Source organism: Talpa europaea (genome assembly GCF_964194135.1).
Source record: "Talpa europaea genome assembly, chromosome: 8".
Classification (NCBI taxonomy): Eukaryota; Metazoa; Chordata; class Mammalia; order Eulipotyphla; family Talpidae; genus Talpa; species Talpa europaea.
This window is the reverse complement of record NC_140075.1, coordinates 71,943,788-71,963,697: the sequence shown is the minus strand read 5'-3', so window position 1 is coordinate 71,963,697 and position 19,910 is coordinate 71,943,788. Positions and strand designations below refer to the sequence as shown.

General features: G+C 33.4%; 1 protein-coding gene across 3 annotated transcripts in view; it reads left to right on the top strand.

Moving 5' to 3' along the window:
- RALGAPA1 (Ral GTPase activating protein catalytic subunit alpha 1) overlaps positions 1 to 19,910 on the top strand; it is a gene marked incomplete at both ends in the record, with an annotated part of 206,636 nt that overhangs the window by 54,173 nt on the left and 132,553 nt on the right. For all 3 annotated transcript variants that reach the window (XM_084241386.1, XM_084241384.1, XM_084241385.1), the window contains 7 exons: positions 928 to 1,167; positions 5,370 to 5,567; positions 6,694 to 6,831; positions 9,545 to 9,693; positions 12,256 to 12,385; positions 14,046 to 14,283; positions 15,284 to 15,445. In XM_084241386.1, the coding sequence (XP_084097512.1) occupies positions 928 to 1,167; positions 5,370 to 5,567; positions 6,694 to 6,831; positions 9,545 to 9,693; positions 12,256 to 12,385; positions 14,046 to 14,283; positions 15,284 to 15,445 (1,255 nt within the window). The remainder of the gene's footprint in view (positions 1 to 927; positions 1,168 to 5,369; positions 5,568 to 6,693; positions 6,832 to 9,544; positions 9,694 to 12,255; positions 12,386 to 14,045; positions 14,284 to 15,283; positions 15,446 to 19,910) is intronic.

Sequence of the window (19,910 nt, the reverse complement as noted above, 5' to 3'; positions counted from 1 at the left end):
CCACCACTAATAATCCTCCATCATGTTCCATTTAATTTATTATACTATGGAATAATGCTACTGCTATGACAGGAGTGGATAAATTCTTTATCCACAATTTAAGGCTTTTTGTCTATTCAATGAAAATCTTACTAGGTTATTAGAATATGGAGTTTTCCAATATTTTCTTTTAGCTTCACTTTTACTTGTGTCACAGTTTTTCTTCTGTTCCTTTTTTCTTAAAAAGTTTTTACAGTGTTTGTGTAATTTTCATCTAAAGTAAAATAGAGATTATTTTAAACATTACTATTTCATTGAATAAATAGCCTACTGTTATTTGCTTGTTATGGAAGAGCTAAACTAACCATATCTGCATTATTCTTTTACCTAACTTTAATTAGTAACTTGTTTGCTTTGCAAATGTACTAAAAATCTAATTGTTTGTAGGTCTAGTTGTTTGCAGATGATTACTGAGTATTTCTAAATGTTGAGTTATTTACCATTATTTAGAGTATATCCTAAATTAAACTATGTCTGGTTATTAAACAGTGCTATGAATTACTTGTGCATACTTTGGATTCTGCCAGTATTTACTATTAAAAATCAAAGACCCTGGGCCTCCCTGGTGGCGCAAGGGGTTAAGCACAGCACTATGAAGCAGTCAGCAGCCTCTGCAGCACGAGTTCTATCCCCTGCCAGCCAAGGAGCAACCCACATGGTGCAGCAGACCTCTCCTGACTTGCCTGCTGCTCCCCTCACCAGTGTATTTCATTCAGTCTGCCTGTTCCCCACTCTGTCTCTGGTGAATCTCTCACCCCCCCACCACCCCCCGCACCTCTGGCCTATACCCCAGCTCTTGTATGCATAAATAAAATATATATTTAAAAAAAAAAATCAAAGACCCAGTTGAATAATTATTACATTTTTCACTTTTTGTTTTTCTTTTAGAGAGCAGCTGCTAGTTTGGTATCCAGAGAAGAAAACAGAAATGATAATGCTGATAAAACAGATAGAACTGCAGAACCAGAACAATCTCATTCCAATACAAGCACTCTAACAGAGCGAGAACCTAGCTCATCTAGTCTCTGTAGTATTGATGAAGAACATCTCACAGATATTGAAATAGTCCGCAGAGTTTTTTCTTCTAAAAGAAGTAATGTAAATTTTGTCACAGAGATATTTCGTCAGGTAAAAAAAAATTATTTGTTTAATAATTTCTCCCCTCCCATACTCATTTAGATAATACAGTAACTTTCTTACTTATTGACTTATTTTCTTCCTCTCAGTTGATTGACAAATTATAGTAAATTTATTTTATCCTTTACTTTGGTAAGTGAAAAGTGGCTTATGAATATAACAAGTGGTGTTTGTATTGCCTTTATCAGGCTCACTCCTGTCCTCTACAGTATCCGAAAATTAAAGTTGCTTAAGGGAGTTATTATCTAGGGACTAAAAGAAAGAGATAGGGGTAAAGGGAGGGAAAATAGAATAAGCAATTTTACATAAAGATATCTAGAAATTCCAAGTACACATTCTCAATTACATAGAAATTTTGTGGGAAAGGGAACCAGGCCTTATGAAAGCTGCATATTTGCTCTCTGTTGGTCCTCTTTTTGTGTACCCTTTTACTAGTTTTTGCTCCTTGTTACTTCTTTTTACTTTTCTTGATTTTTCTTGGTGTTTTTTTCCGTAACTTTCATTTCAACCTCACATTTTTCTCAGTTAAACATTTTAGGCTATTAATATATATTTTAATACTGCTTTAGCTGCATTCTGCAAATTTTGATTCATAACATTATTGTAACTATATAGTTTGAAATATTTTCTGATTTTCATGTTCTTTGATTAGTTTAAAAATGTGCATCTTCCAAATATAATAGATTCTTTTAGTTTTTTACTAATTTCTAAAGTAACTCTGCTTTCTTTAAAGATTTCAGTTTGTACAATACTAATTATTTAATTTGTTAAAACTTATGGTCCATTATATAGACAGTTCTCATAAATATTCTGTGTACTTGAAAATGTATTCCTTTCAGGGCCTCCCCCGTGGCGCAGCGGTTGAGCGCTGGGTTGCGAAGCTGCCCGCGGCCTCTGCGGCGCCGGTTCAATCCCCGGCTGCTCCCTGGCCACCGGAGGAGGGTCCCACATGGCGCGCAGACCTCTCCTGCCGCCCACTGCTCCCCTCAGCAGTGTACTTCGGTCCTTCTGCCTGCTCTGCTCCCCACTCTGGCTCTGGTGAATTCTCTCACCCTCCCGCGCTTCTGACTGTACCCAGTGCATGTTTAAACAAAACAAACAAACAAATAAATAAATAAGTAAAACATGCCTCTATTAAAAAAAAAATTTTTTTAAAAAAAGAAAATGTATTCCTTTCTGTTTAGTTCAGTGATCATTGAGGTCTGATAGAGTAAACTTACTGTGTTGTTGAGTTCTGTGTATCCTTAAGATTTTTGTTTAAAATGAGTGAATCAAAATGTTGTGGTATACACAACACAATATTACTTAGCAATCAAAAAAGATAAACTCATGCCATTTGCAGCTATGTGAATGGAGCATGAAAGGATAATGGTAAACAGTATTTTACATAAAGATATCTAGAAATTCCCAAGTACACATTCTCAATTATATAGAAATTTTGTGAGAAACAGGCCAGAAGAAGAAATATAAATACCGATGGTGTCACTAATATGGAATATTAGTGGAATATAAAGATAAAGACAAGCTGAAAAAATAACCCTTGATAGCTCACTACAGAACTGATACACCAATTGGGGAGGGTTTCGAGGAGGGGCAGTAAAAGGGAGGAAGGGAGGCATAATGGGCTGTGGTGGAAGGGACTATGCTAAGCAAAATTAATCAGAAGGAGAAAAACAGATATGGATGGTATCATTCACATGTGGAATACAGAAAAATAAAGCCGAACAGAAAAACTAATCCTTGAAAGCTCACTACAGAATGGAGGCAACCAGAGGGTGAGGATGAAGGGGAGGGGCAAGAACAAAGAGGAGAGAGACAAGGGACTTTGGTAGTGGGGGCACTATGGCAACAACAGCTGAAGTGGGAGGGGGCTTATGCTTAGAAAATGCAAACAATGTCAGCCAATGTCAACTCAATGAAAAGCATTAAAATAAATAGTGAGCTTGGCATGCCTGATAAGTAAAAAACAGTGTGGCTGAAGTTCTGGACTATAACCAAGATGAAAATGCATACATTGTGCAAAAATGAAAAATGATGTAAAAAATAGATAAAATTAAAAAAGAATGGTAAGGGATGAGAGACACAGGAGTTCTATCATGCAGTATTCATAGACTTCAATGAACAGTTTGCATTTTACATGAAAATTTAATGGGAGCCACTGAATTATGTGATCAGATCAACAGTCTTCAATATTTTCTGCTCAATTCTGCTATGAACTTAAAACTCAGAATGAGGGTTGTCACTGAAGACTTATCTGGTATAGTGACATTTAAGCTATAACTGAAAAATTGAGTAGTCAGGTGAAAAGAGAAGGCCAGAAGAGTAGAGAGGAAAGACATGAAAATTTGAAGGATGAAAATTCAGATAAGTAACATTGCGATGTACCCATCAGATATGTGAAAATGTAAACACACACAAATGTGTAAGCAAAGTACTTTGGATAGTGAGATTGAGAATTTTTACTGTTTTGTTTTTGTATGACTAAATTTTGTAAAAAAATTTCACTGTGACTATTAGTATTTTTATGATGACAAAATTATTAAAGTTAATGCAACCCAGAAATTACATGAAGAAAAGAATGACTATAAGAATACTTTATAATTTCTGAATATTTTGTGTTGTTATTTAATTTACATAACTTCATGCAAAATGTAATACAAAAACTGTAACCTTTTTTCTTTAGGCACTTGGAAAAGCTAAACTCCCCTTGAATGTGGTTTTTATTACTTCTTGGATAAAGTTTAATTTGTTTTAATTAAAATATTTTTATTAAAATTTATTGTGATAGTAATCCTTAAACAAAATATTAGTTACAAAAATGTGACCTATCATGAAAACTTGAATTTTGCTTTGTAGAAACACAATTATTTCATGAAACAAGGAATATTTTCATTCTTAGTGCAATTGAAACAAATCTTCGCTCTTGGTACTTTAAATCAGTTTTTATCCCCCCAAAGCATTTCTTTTTTTTTTTTTTTTTTTTGAGTTATAAAATATTTTTTCTTAAGAACAAGAGCAGGCTGGTCAGTAATGGAAACAAATATACATTCAGATTTGTGGGTTCTTAGCTCCTTTACAACTCCTTAAGATGATGTCAATTTTTATTCAGTTATATATTTATGCACATATTTGTTTTATCTTAATTCACACAATTTAATCATATTTGATTTTCAAATGTAAATGAACTCTTGCATTTAATCAAGAAAAGACATAATACTAAATTTTAGCTTTTTTTATTTAAATTTTATTTTTATATTCCCCTTACAATTACAACCCCTTTATTTTGACCCCAACTCCTCCTTTCCCCATCCCACACCCCCCATAGAGTGTCTCTGGTTCATAGTTGTTTGTTGATTTGGTATTTTCTTTTTCTTTTTTTTTTTTTTAAAGTCTATAGAAGTAAGAGGTGTTTGCTAATGTGGCTTTTTTTTTTTTTAAGATTTATTTATTTATACAAGCACTGGGTACAGTCAGCGCGCGGGAGGGTGAGAGAAGAGCAGAGCAGGCAGACTGACGAAGTACACTGCTGAGGGGAGCAGCGGGCGCGGCAGGAGAGGTCTGCGCACCATGTGGGGCCCTCACCCGGTGGCCGGGGATCGAACTGGCACTGCAGAGGCTGCGGGCAGCCTCACAATCCAGCGCTCAACCATTGAGCCACCGGGGAGGCCCTGATATTTTCTTTCTTATAGTTATTCTTTTTCCTGGTCCCTTATTTAAGTTTTCTAGATTCCTGCTATGAGTGAGACCATCCGGTATTTTTCTTTTCTTTCTGGCTTATTTCGCTGAGCAGGATCCCTTCCAGCGCCATCCATGTTGCTGCAAATTGCATGTGTTTATCTTTTTTGAATGCTGGGTAATATTCCATGGTGTATATGTACCACATCTTCTTGATCCAGTCAATCTATTTTTGGGCATTTGGGTTGTTTCCAAAGCTTAGCTATTGTAAATAGTGCTGCCATAAACATAGGGGTGCAGGTGTTCTTTGGAATTGATGTTTCTGTGTCCTTTCCCCCAAAGCATTTCTGTTTTAGTATATTTTCAGATTATTTCGTTACAAAAGGCTTTCTCTGACCATAAATTTTGAACTTGAGATAAGTCATTTTTATCTCACATTTTATAATAGGATATAAATGGATGTTTTAGTAATTTGTGGCAAAGAAAATGGTGTCATTTCATTTTCTTATTTTCACTAGGCATTTTTATTACCAATTTGTGAAGCAGCAGCTATGAGAAAAGTGGTAAAGGTGTATCAAGAATGGATCCAGCAAGAAGAAAAACCTTTGTTTATGCAAGAACCTGAAGAAATTGTGATCTCCTCCTCAGAACTACCTTGCATTGAAAATGTCACAGATCATGCTACTTCAATGGAAGAAGGAGAAAAAAGAGAAGAGGTAACATAAGATTTATCTATTTTTAGTATAAATTTAATAGATTTTCATAAAAGTATAGTATTGTATTAGCACACACATACTTACTAAATGGAAAGCTAAAGATATCTTTCAGGATATATTGCAATTTAGATAATCTAGAGGTTACTTTAATATCCTGTCACAGTGTTCTTTGATGTCACAACTCTTAAAAAATTAATAATGAGGCTTATTATATATTGATTCAGTTATTGTTGAGATAAAAATGGATGTTGTGGAACCATACCTCTTAGGGTAATTATTAAATTACAATTGCTCTTGTTTTAGTAAAGAAAGTGGGAATCCACACAAACCAATATTCTGAATTCTTTCTTGTAAAGTTTTTCTAATAGCAAAAGATAAACCATCTTCTGAGTAGATAAATAATCTGGTATGTAGAGCTGATTTCCAGTACTGCTTCTGGTGATGGAAGACTAGTTTGTGTTAGACTAAACCTCCTGCGTATAGCAATTATTAGTTCTTGACAAAATACTTTAAAATAATTATTTGCATATATTTGTCAGTGATCCAGAAGCAGAAAGTAGGATGAAACTTAAATGAGAACAAAACAGTGAGTAAAATTTGTTTGGCTTTTCACCTTAGGAAATTCTTATTTTGTAAAACCTTTGATAGCTAAAACCCAAGCAGAAAACTAGAAAAAGTAGTTTGAAGTATTAATATTTATAAATGTTGGGATAATGGGGAATTTACTAATTTTAAGTAGGATAAATATAAGCCATTTTCTGTTTAAGTTATTTGGATTCTGGCATTTCATGTAAAACAGAATTCCATCTTACACAGAACTCTAAATAATATAGTCCCATTCTTGAGTGTGTAAGTGTTCAGAGGAGAGGTTTATACATTCAATGCATAGGAAAATGCCTGTATCTGAAACAATATAATCTATAGTCTTTATGGATGATTTTTTACTTTGTTTTTGTCATTGTGAGCCTTTTTTACAATGAACTTACTTTGCTTTTATAGTCAAATAAGAAATCTTTTATTTTGAGAAGATGCTTAGCAGTGGGACCAGTAATTTCCAGTTTACTTCTCAGCTTACTGTCTTGTTGCAATATTCTTTATTCATCAAGTATTTAAAATTTTCCTTTAGGAAAATGGGACGAATATTGTTGATCACGTTCGAAATTCCACTTGGGCAAAAAATGGTTCCTACCAAGATGTTCTTTGTAATGCCTCTGAAGAAGCTACAGAACAAAATATACGAGCTGGTACCCAGGCAGTTTTGCAGGTGGATCACTTTTTAGCTACTTACAAAACAATAGATAATCACTAAGTATTTCAAACACATACTTCAGTATTTTAATGTATATTAAAGTTTTTAATGTATTAAATTCACCACTCTTATCTATTGTGCATGTTAATTATGTTTTTCCATCACTATTACTTTATAATAAATTATCAGTGACATTACATGTTATTTTTATAGGCAGTTTTAAAATATATATAAATTGTCCCATGTTGTACTATCATCTACAACTTACTTTTTGCATTAACCATTAGTTTTTTAGATTTGTTGTTGATGCCTCACCTTACTTCATTTTACTTTGTGGTGTTGCAGTTTGTGATTATTTCATATTTTATTCATTTATCTGTTTATGGTTTTTACTTGATTCCAATTTTTCACTATTGTGATAGTGTTACATTTAGCATTCTTATGCATCTATTTTTTTCTTTTTCTCTTTTTTTTTGCACATATGGGAGAATTTCCCTAGTATCTATGCCTAGAAGTTGGGTAAAAGGATATGTACATTATCTGCTTTACTTTCACATAATATTAGTGCCAATTTTCTCCAACATGGTTATAATAATTAATATTCCCTCCAGTAGTGTTGTGGATTCTAATTTTCTTATATGCTTCCCATTATTTGTATACTCAGATTTTAAGTTCTGTTGCTCACATATATATATGTGGGTAATCTCATTTTTTAAGTTTGTGTTTTCCTTTTTTAATTTGTCCTCCCTTCATCACTACTGAAGATAAGCTTCTTTTCTCATCTTTGAATTGCCTTTTTCATGCTTTTTCTGTTATTCCGTTGCATGTCTCTTACCTATTTGTAGGATTTCATTATATTCATTTTATAAATGTGACTGTTCTTGTCAAGGTCACATGTGACCTTCACATTATTAAATGAACATTTTCCAATCATAATCTTTTTTTTTTCTTTCCTTTTATAGAGGCATGCTTTATTTATTTGTTTGCTGGTTTGTTTGTTTGTTTTGTTTATACATGCACTGGGTACAGTCCGAAGCGCGGGAGGGTGAGAGAATTCACCAGAGCCAGAGCGGGGAGCAGAGCAGGCAGAAGGACCGAAGTACACTGCCGAGGGGAGCAGCGGGCGGCAGGAGAGGTCTGCGCGCCACGTGGGACCCTCCTCCGGTGGCCGGGGAGCAGCCGGGGATCGAACCGGCGCCGCAGAGGCCGCGGGCAGCTTCGCAACCCAGCGCTCAACCGCTGCGCCACCGGGGAGGCCCCTCCAATCATAATCTTACTGGACTTCTCAGGAGCATTTTATAGAGTATATCATTCCCTCAATGTTGAAACTGTTCAATTGGTCTTCAAAATAGAATTCCTTCCTGTTTTTCTCCTAACTCATTGGCTTCTTAGATTTTATTTAATTGCTATTTCTATAATTCTATGACCTCTGCATGTTAAAGTGCCCAAGACTCAGTTCTTGGGTCTCTTTTTAACTTAAATTTATTCTCTTGTTGATCTCATTCATCCTTTGACTGTATAATTTAAAAATTCTCTACTGGATATATAATTAAGTCCTTAATATAATTTGTAATATTTATTTGCACTTCTCTCTTGCTTCTCTTGATCAGAATTGCTAAATATACAGTCAGCTTTTTACACAATTTTAAAGTTAGTTTAATATTTTTTCCTCACATATTTTACAACTGTATTTTGTTATGTAGTTTATCCAGGGGATTTTCACCAGAATTATAGGTACAGAAAATGTAAATTTTCTAGGTCATAGTAGATGTATTATTCTGATCTTCCAAAGTACTTGAGAGCCTTGACATCTAGCTGTTAGCATTTCAAGTTTGTCCTCAATAACAGAATACAATTAATGATTTGATATAAGAAATTTAATTAAAGATAACATTGATGGCTCCTCATGCATAATAGTTTTTGCACGCTGTTGTTACTAAAACACATACACATAACCATAAACATGAAAAAAAAGGTTTTTAACATCTCATTCAGACTTTCTTATTTATGTATCTTTTACCCTAAATTATTTGTACTTTTTTTTTAATTTTATGACAGTGTTAGGGTTATAATAAAACTCAGTTATGAAAAATTCTGTATTTTCACTTGGTTTGTTTTCTTTGGGTGTCTACAACCAAATTTGTATGTGATTAGATAAATACAAAAATAGGTTTAATTAGGGCCTCCCCGCTGGCGCAGCGGTTGAGCGCTGGGTTGCGAGGCTCCCGGCGTCCCCTGCAGCGCCGGTTCGATCCCAAGCTGCTCCGCTCCCCGCCCACCGGAGGAGGGTCCCACATGGGGCGCAGACCTCTCCTGCCGCCCGCTGCTCCCCTCAGCAGTGTACTTCGGTCCTTCTGCCTGCTCTGCTCCCCGCTCTGGCTCTGGTGAATTCTCTCACCCTCCCGCGCTTCTGACTGTACCCAGTGCATGTATAAACAAACAAACAAATAAATAAATAAAATACGTGCCTCTTTAAAAAAAAAATAGGTTTAATTAATTTAAATTTTGGATAGCAAGCTAGTGGTAGAAGTATGATAAAAATTAACTACAATCTTAAGCTTTTGAGTTTGTTGTAGATCACACAGTGTAGATCGCATTATATATACATACACGCAAGAGACACTGTTTCTTCCTTTTACTCATTCTATAGCATTGTAGTTTTTGTATTTGATTAAGAAATATGCCATTGAATTCTTTAATGAATAACTAATGATTTCTTTTATCTTAGGTGTTTATTATAAATTCATCAAACATATTTCTTCTTGAACCTGCAAATGAAATAAGAAATCTTCTGGATGAGCATACAGATATGTGTAAACGTATTCTTAACATTTATCGATTCATGGTTGTGCAAGTGTCAATGGACAAAAAGACTTGGTAAAACATTTATCTTTTTTAACTGTTTCTATGAGTAGTTTTTAGAGGCTATAGTGACTGGGAATAGGGCTTCTTACAGTAAAAAATAGATAAATAGAAGTCTCTAGTCTTCTATTAATGAAGGAATAAATGCAATATTTTATGAAATAATGATGGAAACAATAGTCATCTTCACTATCTCAAATATCTTTTATCAAAATTCCACAAGAACCATTGGATTATCTTTATAAAGTGAACATACAATGACCTACCCTACTCTAACCCCAAGGAATGAATACAGGAATGCATTCTCATTTGAATAAATGAATTTATGAAAGTGTGAATGAATGAAGAAGTAAATGATATATTATGAATACCTGATTCCTCCACCTCGCATTCAAGACCATGTACAATCAGCTACCATATTTTAACCTAAAGTTCACCCTATAGGATGGAATCCTGCTTTCTAAAAGCTTTATCAAATTGTTCTTTCCTAAGGATGTTCTGGACTTTTCTTTACAAAACCTAAATCTAATCATCTTTTCATTTTGTCATCATAATTGTCTTTTAGACTTTATTTCCCTCTTCCCGTATATGCTTACTGATATTTTTCTTTCCTTTCGTTTTGTATTTGTACCTCTGTTATACTTCTTGTCAAAATTTTCTTACTCTCTCAATTATTTGCATAAATTTTCATCTCACTGAAGTGAGAGGCCCCAAAAGTGTAGTCTATACCTTTATATATAGACAGATGGAACTTTTTTTTTAATATATAAAATATAATCTAACTAGTTACATAGTATTGTACTTTGTGTATGTACCATAATTTTCATAATCAATTATAGTTATTTTGTTATTAGAGAAGGGAAAGATAGTTAATAGCTTTGTACGTATATAATATTTCCTCCTTTGACTCATTCTTAAAATGTGGGAGTACATAGTCAAAGGGTGTGCCTAATTTATGTTTTGCTACACATGGAAAAAATGACTATTTTGAAAAAAATACCTTGTTAACACTTAAAATAGTTAAATCTAGAACTAGTTTTTGCCAGTAACTTATCTGGAGCACTTTTCTGTGTCAAATATCTTTTAAGCACAATTTTTTCTTTCTTAATCTTTGTAGCACCCTATGAAATAACTAATATTTGTATTTTATACAGTACTTCTTAGGCACCTGTCCTTATTCACACAGCTGAGGTTTGGATAAGGTACTCTTCAGAGCCCAAGTAATTATTATCTAGTAATGATACTACATTAAATCATTCTTTTGTTAGTCCTCTGCCCCACCCCTCATTTTTCCTTTATATATGCTTTCATTCAATGTGAGCCAGGTTAAAGTGAGACACTTTCTATTTGAAACACAATTTTAGAATTTTTTTCTTAATTTTTATAAATTCCTTTGGAGTTGTGTTTACTGACATATTTACATTGAATTTACAAGGCTTTCTGTATATTTTAAAGTCATTATTATATTAGAAAGTGAGAGATCTGATATTTGAATGAATTTTTTGACCACAAATTAAATAAGAATTATTTGGAAAATCTATACTGTACATATCGTTGATTTCAAGTAGGTTTTCATTTCATATAGGTAAGCTAGAAGACCAAAATTACAAATGTGGTATCTTTTTTTTTTTTATGAACGAATACATGCTTTTGTTGTTAATATATTCAATATATTTTCATTGTGTGAAATTTTTCTATATTATTTAGCCCTCACTTCCTAGAAAAACCATGACATCTAGGTCTGGGATCTATTGCTGCCTCTGCCACTTTTCTCATATAGGCTGTCCCACATATTGTTATGCCTGGAATGGGCCTGCAAATAAGCAAAAGATGAGGAGGCTGTGATAGAAACTTGGGCTGTTAGCCTGGCTGTATACCCAATTGAAATTCCCTTGTCAGCCTCTTTCTCACACATGATTGAATCAATTTTCGAATTGTCAAGTGTAAATAAGGTAGTTTAATGATCTTGATAAAAAAACATCTAGGAGAAAGAGGCAAGGTGAGGATATTAGGATTGATTTACTTACAGTGCCCAAGAGAATAAAGGTTTAAAAAATGTCCAAACTAAAGGGATAAACCGATGGTCTTTGATTACATATTAGACTCATGATCTGGCCATCTTAAAATTATAATGTTATTTTTCAAAATTAAGCCTGGTACAATTCTAGATATGTGGTCGTTTTGGATTAGATGGACAGGTGTCAAGGAATAGCAATGTTGTGTGGATAGATGAGTGTTCTTCAAACAGCTTTTGACAATCTCTACTTGATTTGTGGGGGGTAGAGGGTTGGCACATTTGCCACATTCTCACCTCCAATTGATCAACCTTTGCATAAATTTTTATTTGATGGGAGAGTATTGCGGCTGAAAAAATGGTTTTAAAGTGTCTGGTGCAGACATACAACATGGAATATTAAATGTTAACATTTAAAGAATTATAAAAATTTGAAAAATATTTGATATTAAAGTTACTGAAAGATAATACCATTCTTATAAGATATTAATCTGAAAGTAAATCATTAACCAAAAGCAAGCATATACAAGAAGGAAACATTAATTAATCTTTTTTACTTTAAGGGAACAGATGCTGCTTGTGTTGCTCAGAGTCACCGAGTCTGTACTGAAGATGCCATCACAAGCGTTTCTGCAATACCAGGGGAAAAAAAATATGACTTTGGCAGGTCGACTTGCAGGACCACTTTTCCAGGCAATAAAAATAAAATAGATAGAAGATAAATAGACAAATAGATGATTTTTTTTTTAATTCATTGAGTCTGCACTTGTATTACCTGGGTTAATAAAATTTAAAAGATCATTTCATAGTGAAAGATCTCTTACAGAACTAAATTAAAAGTTGCCTATATAAATAGGTTATTTGCCATACATACAAGTATTCAGTAAAAATGAAAGAAGTATCAGATCTGTGAAAAAAGTTAAAACAGATTGATGATACTTTTTCTCATTTGTGGCATACTTATGTATGATTCATAAAGCTGCCAGAGAATTTCATGAGTGATGGCCTGATTGTTTTCTTTATGAGTTTCCAAGTTTCTGGGATTGTTAGGGGAAAAAAAATTTCTTTGAAGTTTTGTAGTTAGTGAAAATGTACTAAATAATTCTTATCATGCAGTTCCATAAACTTTGTTCTCTTCACTTCTTTATTTGATGTATCAGAGGTAGTTTAATTATACAGGAGTTACATATTATGTTTTCCAACTGAAGGATGGAGTACTAACTTAAAATTTATTATGAAAATATATTATGGAAAATAAAACCATATTTCTTAAGATGACACATTAAATATAAATGCATGGATAAAATGGTTCTTAATGTCAAAGAAAAAAATTATTTAATTCTTGGCCATAAGTATAACCATTCAAATTAAGTTTTTGTTTTTTTGGGTTTTTTTTTTTTACATATACTAGTTTACCTAAAATTTTTATGCTGGTGGTAAAGAATTCCTTGAAACCAGTTACATATATTATCTAAATTACTCTTGATTTTTTTTTTTGTCCCCACCTTTAAAAAAATTTCCTTATTATTAGAAGTAACCAAGTGGTGGTGATTATGGAATAAAAAGTTTTAAATATCTATGTGGAGTAACATTTTGTGGTTTAAATGTTTAAAGACAGAATGGAAAGTCACTGGTCATTACTGTTTTAAACTGTTCTTTAGATGTAATGTAGAATTTTTTGTGAATTCCCCAGTAAAACTTGTTATGTTAAACTTTCAAAAAACTTTGTTTTATGATTTTTTTCTTCCATAAGAGGGTATATTTTTGACAGATATCCATAAAATTTCATTAATTTCTACCCTCTATGAATAAGTTTTTATTCTGTGATTTGATATATTATAGAACACCTTTAATCCCTGTTAGGCCTTTAAAATGAAATTTAATTTTATTCAGTTTACATATGATTTTTCAAATATATATTTCTTTAAATACAGCTTTAGGAACTTTTTTAGAATAATTCAGATTTCATGTGATTTCCATCTTTGATTTGAGAATGTCATTTTGGTTTTTAGTTCAATAGCCATTAACTGCTTAACATTTTCAACATTTGATATGTTTCTCTCTTTAAGCAGCATTTATTTAACATAAGTGTAATACAGCATGAAGTATAGTTACAACTCTAGGGAGATTTCAGTTTGTCTTAATTGATAGAATGTTGGGAGTTGGCAGTTGTTGAAATGAACTTCGCAGTAGATACTAATAATTGTATGAATCACTTTTATAAGTATTATCTACCAAGGAAAAGTTCTAGATATTATGTGATTTAAAATTCTGCTTGCTTTTTGGTAATTGTCTTATAACTGAGTGTTTGATTTTGAACAAATTTCATTGTTATTTCTGATTGTCATTATAGACTCTTATAGTTGCCTGGATCAAAGCAAATCTAAATGTGTACATCTCCAGAGAACTTTGGGATGACTTACTTTCAGTATTGTCATCATTGACCTATTGGGAAGAGTTAGCCACTGAGTGGTCACTAACTATGGAGACACTAACTAAAGTTCTGGCTAGAAATTTATATAGTTTGGATCTCAGTGACTTGCCATTAGATAAACTGAGTGAGCAGAAGCAAAAAAAGCATAAAGGGAAAGGTAAGAGTTGTTTACAGAGATGATCTGTATAAATTTGTTTTAATAATTGGGAAAATCAAGAGAGAAGAGTGTGGGTGACCATCATGTTTTCTCTTAATTATTCCCTTCTTCATTTACCCTTCATTTTCAGCAGTAAAATATTTTGGTACCTTCTAATTTTTCTTGATTTCAGTTTAATTTTGTTGACAGATAAAGTGTTCTATACATAGCTAGCTAGAGTTACGTGAGTAATCCAGAACACCTCATGTATTTTATTTTTAATAATTAACCTAAATTAAAATTTGTAAAATGTTCTTTCTCTTTCTATCAAATGCTGTTTGTTTTATTTTTGTTTCTTGATAGAACCTAGAGAGTGCCTTTGTGTTACTCTGTTAAAAAAGAATTACTTGAAAAATTATTTTGAAAGCATTTTTTCAGTTTTGTGTAAAAAAACCATTTGTTGGACATGGACTATGCATTTAATATTAAAAAGGGGGAGAGAGATAGTAGCATAATGATTATATCATTAATACATGTTTTTATAATCCTTGGTTTGTTATTTTTTTACTCTTAATTGCTAGCTAGAAATTACATCTCAGTCATGTCATACTTAAACTTATTGTCCTGCTTAGTAAATATGTGATAAAACTACTTTTTTGTACACTATTTATTTCCTAAGTGGCTTATATTGCCATATAGAGATTTGATAACTACAGCGTGGCTATTGGTTAGCTCATTCCTATCCTTTTTTGCCTGCACAAATGTTTTATTTCTATTATAACTCATTGTGTGGCAGATAATGTATAATAGTTTGTTTTTGATGGTGATTTTTAAAATCCTTTATCAACTTTGAATTTTTACATAAAATAAAAGTCAAAAATGCCTTACATTACGCATTTTATTTTGTTACTTTATAATTCATTATGAGTAAACCTTACAATCTGAGAAACGTAGCTCACATAATTTAAATAGGTTATTAATTAGGTGACAATATGCTGATATTGAAAACCTATATTTCTAGGCGTTGGGCATGAATTTCAGAAAGTTTCAGTTGACAAGTCATTTTCTAGAGGATGGAGTCGTGATCAGCCTGGCCAAGCTCCAATGAGACAGAGAAGTGCAACAACCACTGGTTCCCCAGGAACTGAAAAGGCAAGGAGTATAGTGCGGCAAAAAACTGTTGGTATGTACTCTTTTAAATGTATGTACTCACACAGAGTAATATATTTATAGCCCTTAAGAAAACTGTATTTACATATTACTTTCCATTGATTTTTGTTACAAACTTCTGTAGCAGAATCTTTTTATCCGTAGGTTTGGAGTTCAGTAAAATGCTATATTGTCCTTTTTATGCAGTAAAGATTTATCTTATTTTTATATAAGTTTTTCTTATAGATATCAGTAATTTAAGCTGTTATTTTGCAGAATTGAAGAGGTAGACTGATTGACTTATGGAACTGAAGCTTCACTGGTGTAGTTTCTAAGTCACTGTACTCACAAACAAGGGTATCTAATTTTCAGTGCTACAATTATATAATTAGATTGCTTCACAAATGTCCAGTAAGGAGTTCATTGACTGTACTGTGGACATCTGAAGCCACAATAGTCTGTTGCTAGGTTCTTTGGTATATCTAAAAGATAGGAGAAAATTTCTATAATCTTGGAAATAGCAACAAAAGAGCAATAAGATTTATTTATGCAGTCAATAACTGGGGTACAGGCCAGAGGTATGTGGGGTGAAAGGATTCACCAGAGACAGAGTGGGGAACAGAACAGGCAGATTGACTGAAATACACTGCTGAGGAGAGCAGTGGGCAAGGCAGGAGAGGTTTGCTGCACCATGTGGATAGCTCCCTGGCCAGGGATCAAACGTGCTACAGTGGCTACGGATAGCTTCATAGGTTGTGTCTTAACCCCTTGCACCATCAGTGAGGCCTGACATAGGATTATTGATTATACTGTAGGCTAGTTGTCTTACCCCTTTTGCTCTCAGATTTATTATTTGATCAAATCATAGGAAAAAAGTGCTACAATGAAAAACAAGAGGACTTTGTCTTAATCTCTTTTTTGCTAAGTAGCTAGATACTTTTGAACAATCTACTGAACTTTATTTAATTCACCCATGAAGTGGGAGCTACTACCTCAAAATTAAAGCAAAATTACTTGAAGTTATTTCAGGCTTTGCAGTCTGTGATTCTGTGGAAGGATAATTGACCTTAGCAATGTATATATTTAATGGTAATCAGTGAAAAACAATATTAACTTTAAAGAAATTTATGACCATTTTTTTTAAGGATATGTCTTCTATAAAATGATGGGTTCTAACATATTAAGAATTAAAGTTCTGTAGGAAGGCAAATACTAGAAGAGAAAGGAAAAATTAATGATTTTTAAAAATCAAAGATCTTGCATAGTTTTATTAAATCCTTCAAAAGAATTTTTTTTTTCTGAAGCAGTTTGTAAACACTAAACCCTCCCCTACAAGAAGTACTGAAATGAAAGCTCCTTTATAATTTGAAAAGAAGAAAATTCCCAAAATATAGAGCAAGGAAATAGCACAGTAAAACAAAAATCAAAGTGTAAGTAACAAACCACCATGTATCATTAATCACCCTTAATATAAATGAACTGAACTCACCTATCAAAATGCACGAAGTGTCTGGTTGGATTAGAGAACAAACCCAATTTTCTGCTATTTTCAGAAAATATATCTAAAAAAACATAGGCTTAACATAAGTTGGAACACAATCCTACAAGCAAATGATTCCCTAAAAAAGACAAGGAGAGCCATATTTACATCAGATCAAGTAGATTTCCAGCTCAAAAAAGTAACAAGGTAACAATTATATTATGATTAAAGAATCAATACATCAGGAGGACATAACACTCATCAACATATATGGACCAAATATTACTCAGCATTCAAAAAAGATAAACACATGCAATTTGCAGCAACATGGATGGCGCTGGAAGGGATCATGCTCAGCGAAATAAGCCAGAAAGAAAAAGAAAAATACCGGATGGTCTCACTCATAGCAGGAATCTAGAAAACTTAAATAAGGGACCAGGAAAATGAATAACTATAAGAAAGTGAAAATCAAAATCAACAAAAAACTATGAACCAGAGACACTTTTAGGGGGGCGGGGGGCGGGAGGGGAGGGATTGGGGTCAGAATGGGGGGGGGGGGCTGCAATTGTATGGGGAATATAAAAATAAAATTTATTATTTAAAAAAAAATATATGGACCAAAGGAACACCAGAATATATAAAGTAGTTATTAACAGATCTAAAAACAGACATTGACAGCAACACAATAGTAGTAGCGGACTTCAAAATCCCACTTATCAGTAGACTGATCACCCAGACAGAAATATAACAAGGACACAATAGCCTTAAATGAGGAATTAGACTAGATATAAAAAATTTAATCATTTTTCATAGGGTACTACACCCCCAAGAAAGCTGAATACACATTCTCCTCAATTACGCAGGGACTTTCTTGAGGATACATTACATATTGGGTCATAAAACAAATGTCAATAAATTCAAGATGATTGAGATCATATCAAGTATCTTCTCTGATCAAACTGGTTTCAAATTAGAAATAACCACAAAAAGAAAGCAGGAAAACCTCAAATATGTGGACACTAAACATGCTACTATGTGACTACTGAGTTAAGGAAATCAAAAGTGAAATTAAAAAATAACTAGACACAAAGTTGAAGGCATGACCTATAGAACACAGCAAAATTAGTATTAAGAGGAAAGTATGTAGGAACACAGGCCTACCTCAAGAAATCAGATATCAGATGAATAATCTAATCTTACACCTGAAAGACCTAGGAAATGAACAAAAGCTGTTGGAAGGAAGGAGACAATAAAAAATAGAGTAGGGGCCTCCCCGGTGGTGCAGCGGGTTGAGTGCAGCGCGCAGCACCGGTTCAATTCCCACCCAGCCAGGGAGAAACCCATATGGCGCAGCAGACCTCTCCTGTTGCACCTGCTGCTCCCCTCAGCAGTGTACTTTGGTCCTTCTGCCTGTTCTGCTCCCTGCTCTGTCTCCAGTGAATTCTCTCACCCTCCCGCACCTCTGGGCTGTACACCAGTGCTTGTATAAATGAATAAATCTTAAAATAGAGTAGAAATAGTGGAAATAATAATCAAAAAGATAGTCCAAAAGAACAGTGAATCCCAAAACTGGTTCTTTGAAAGGATAAAACATCCCAAACCACTACCTAGACTCAGAAAACAAAGGGAGAAAACAGTTTTACGTTTATAGAAAATTTGAGTGGCATGTGCAAAGACTTTCAGTATATGCCCTCACCAGTCCCTTTATTTTTTCAGATATTAACATCTTACATTGCTATGGTACATTAGTATACTTACTAAGGTTACTGAAGTTACTGTTGCTCCATATCCTTGTCAACATTTGGTGTTATTCGATGTTTTGGATGTTAGCCATCCAGCAGATGTGCAGTGGTATTTCATTGTTTTAAAGGCAATTTAATTCAAATTCTAAGATTTAACCTTTAGATATACTTACCTATATGGCATACAGTACAGAAGTACACCTAAGTATATTCTCTACCATTTTTAATAGCACAAAATAATAAATCTGCACACGATAAATTATGGTACCTTCCACATAATGAAATCTGATACAAGAAGTTCAACATTTGCTAATAGTAATAATCTTTATGCTATGCCATTATAGGTTGATTTCATTTCAAGTACTCTCTTCCGCCCTTATTCCACAGTGAGTTCACTCTGACTTCCCTACTCTTCCTCCTCAAATACCCAAGGATACTCCTGCTCCAGGGCTTTTTTACATTCATCCTTCTGACTGAAACATTCTTCCTTTAGATAACTGTTATCACCTTATTCTGGCCTCTGTCCTTTTTTTTTTTCCTCCATACTTCTGTTCTTATAACATTTGATCAGGTAGGACTTCACTGATCTCCCTACCTAAAAAGGTACCATTTCCCCACCCAAATAACCTTTAGTTCCTTATTCTGTTTTACTTTTCTTCGTAGTACCTACTGCCTCCTGTTTATTCATTTATCATTTGTGTCCCCATCACAAGAACTGTCAACATCAGTGGGTTGTATTCCCTTTGTTCACAGCTATATCCTTAATACGTCGATCACTGTTTCCACATGAGTACTTTTCATTCAAATGTGTAAAAGACAGATATACTATATATCTGTCTTTGCATAAAATATCTTTAGAAGAATGCCCAAGAAACTGGTAATAATGGTTCTCTCTAAGGAAGTGAACTGGGATAGTGAGGAACAGTGATAATGGACTAAGTAAAATGTTTATCATTTTATCATATATTGAATTTTTGACTATGCACATGTACTAAGAATATAAAAAATTTATTTTAGAAATTAAAAAAATATGATCCAAAAATATCCTAATTTAATCTCTGTCCCTTTTAGTATTTTTCAACTTTATGCAGACATCTTTTTTTTTCCTAATTATTATTTTATTTTACTTTATTTTTCTCTGAATTTTATTTTATTTTTTTTAAATAATAAATTTTATTTTTATATTCCCCATATATTTGCAACCCCCCCATTCTGACCCCAATCCCTCCCCTCCCGCCCCCCACTCCTCAAAAAGTGTCTCTGGCTCATAGTTTTTT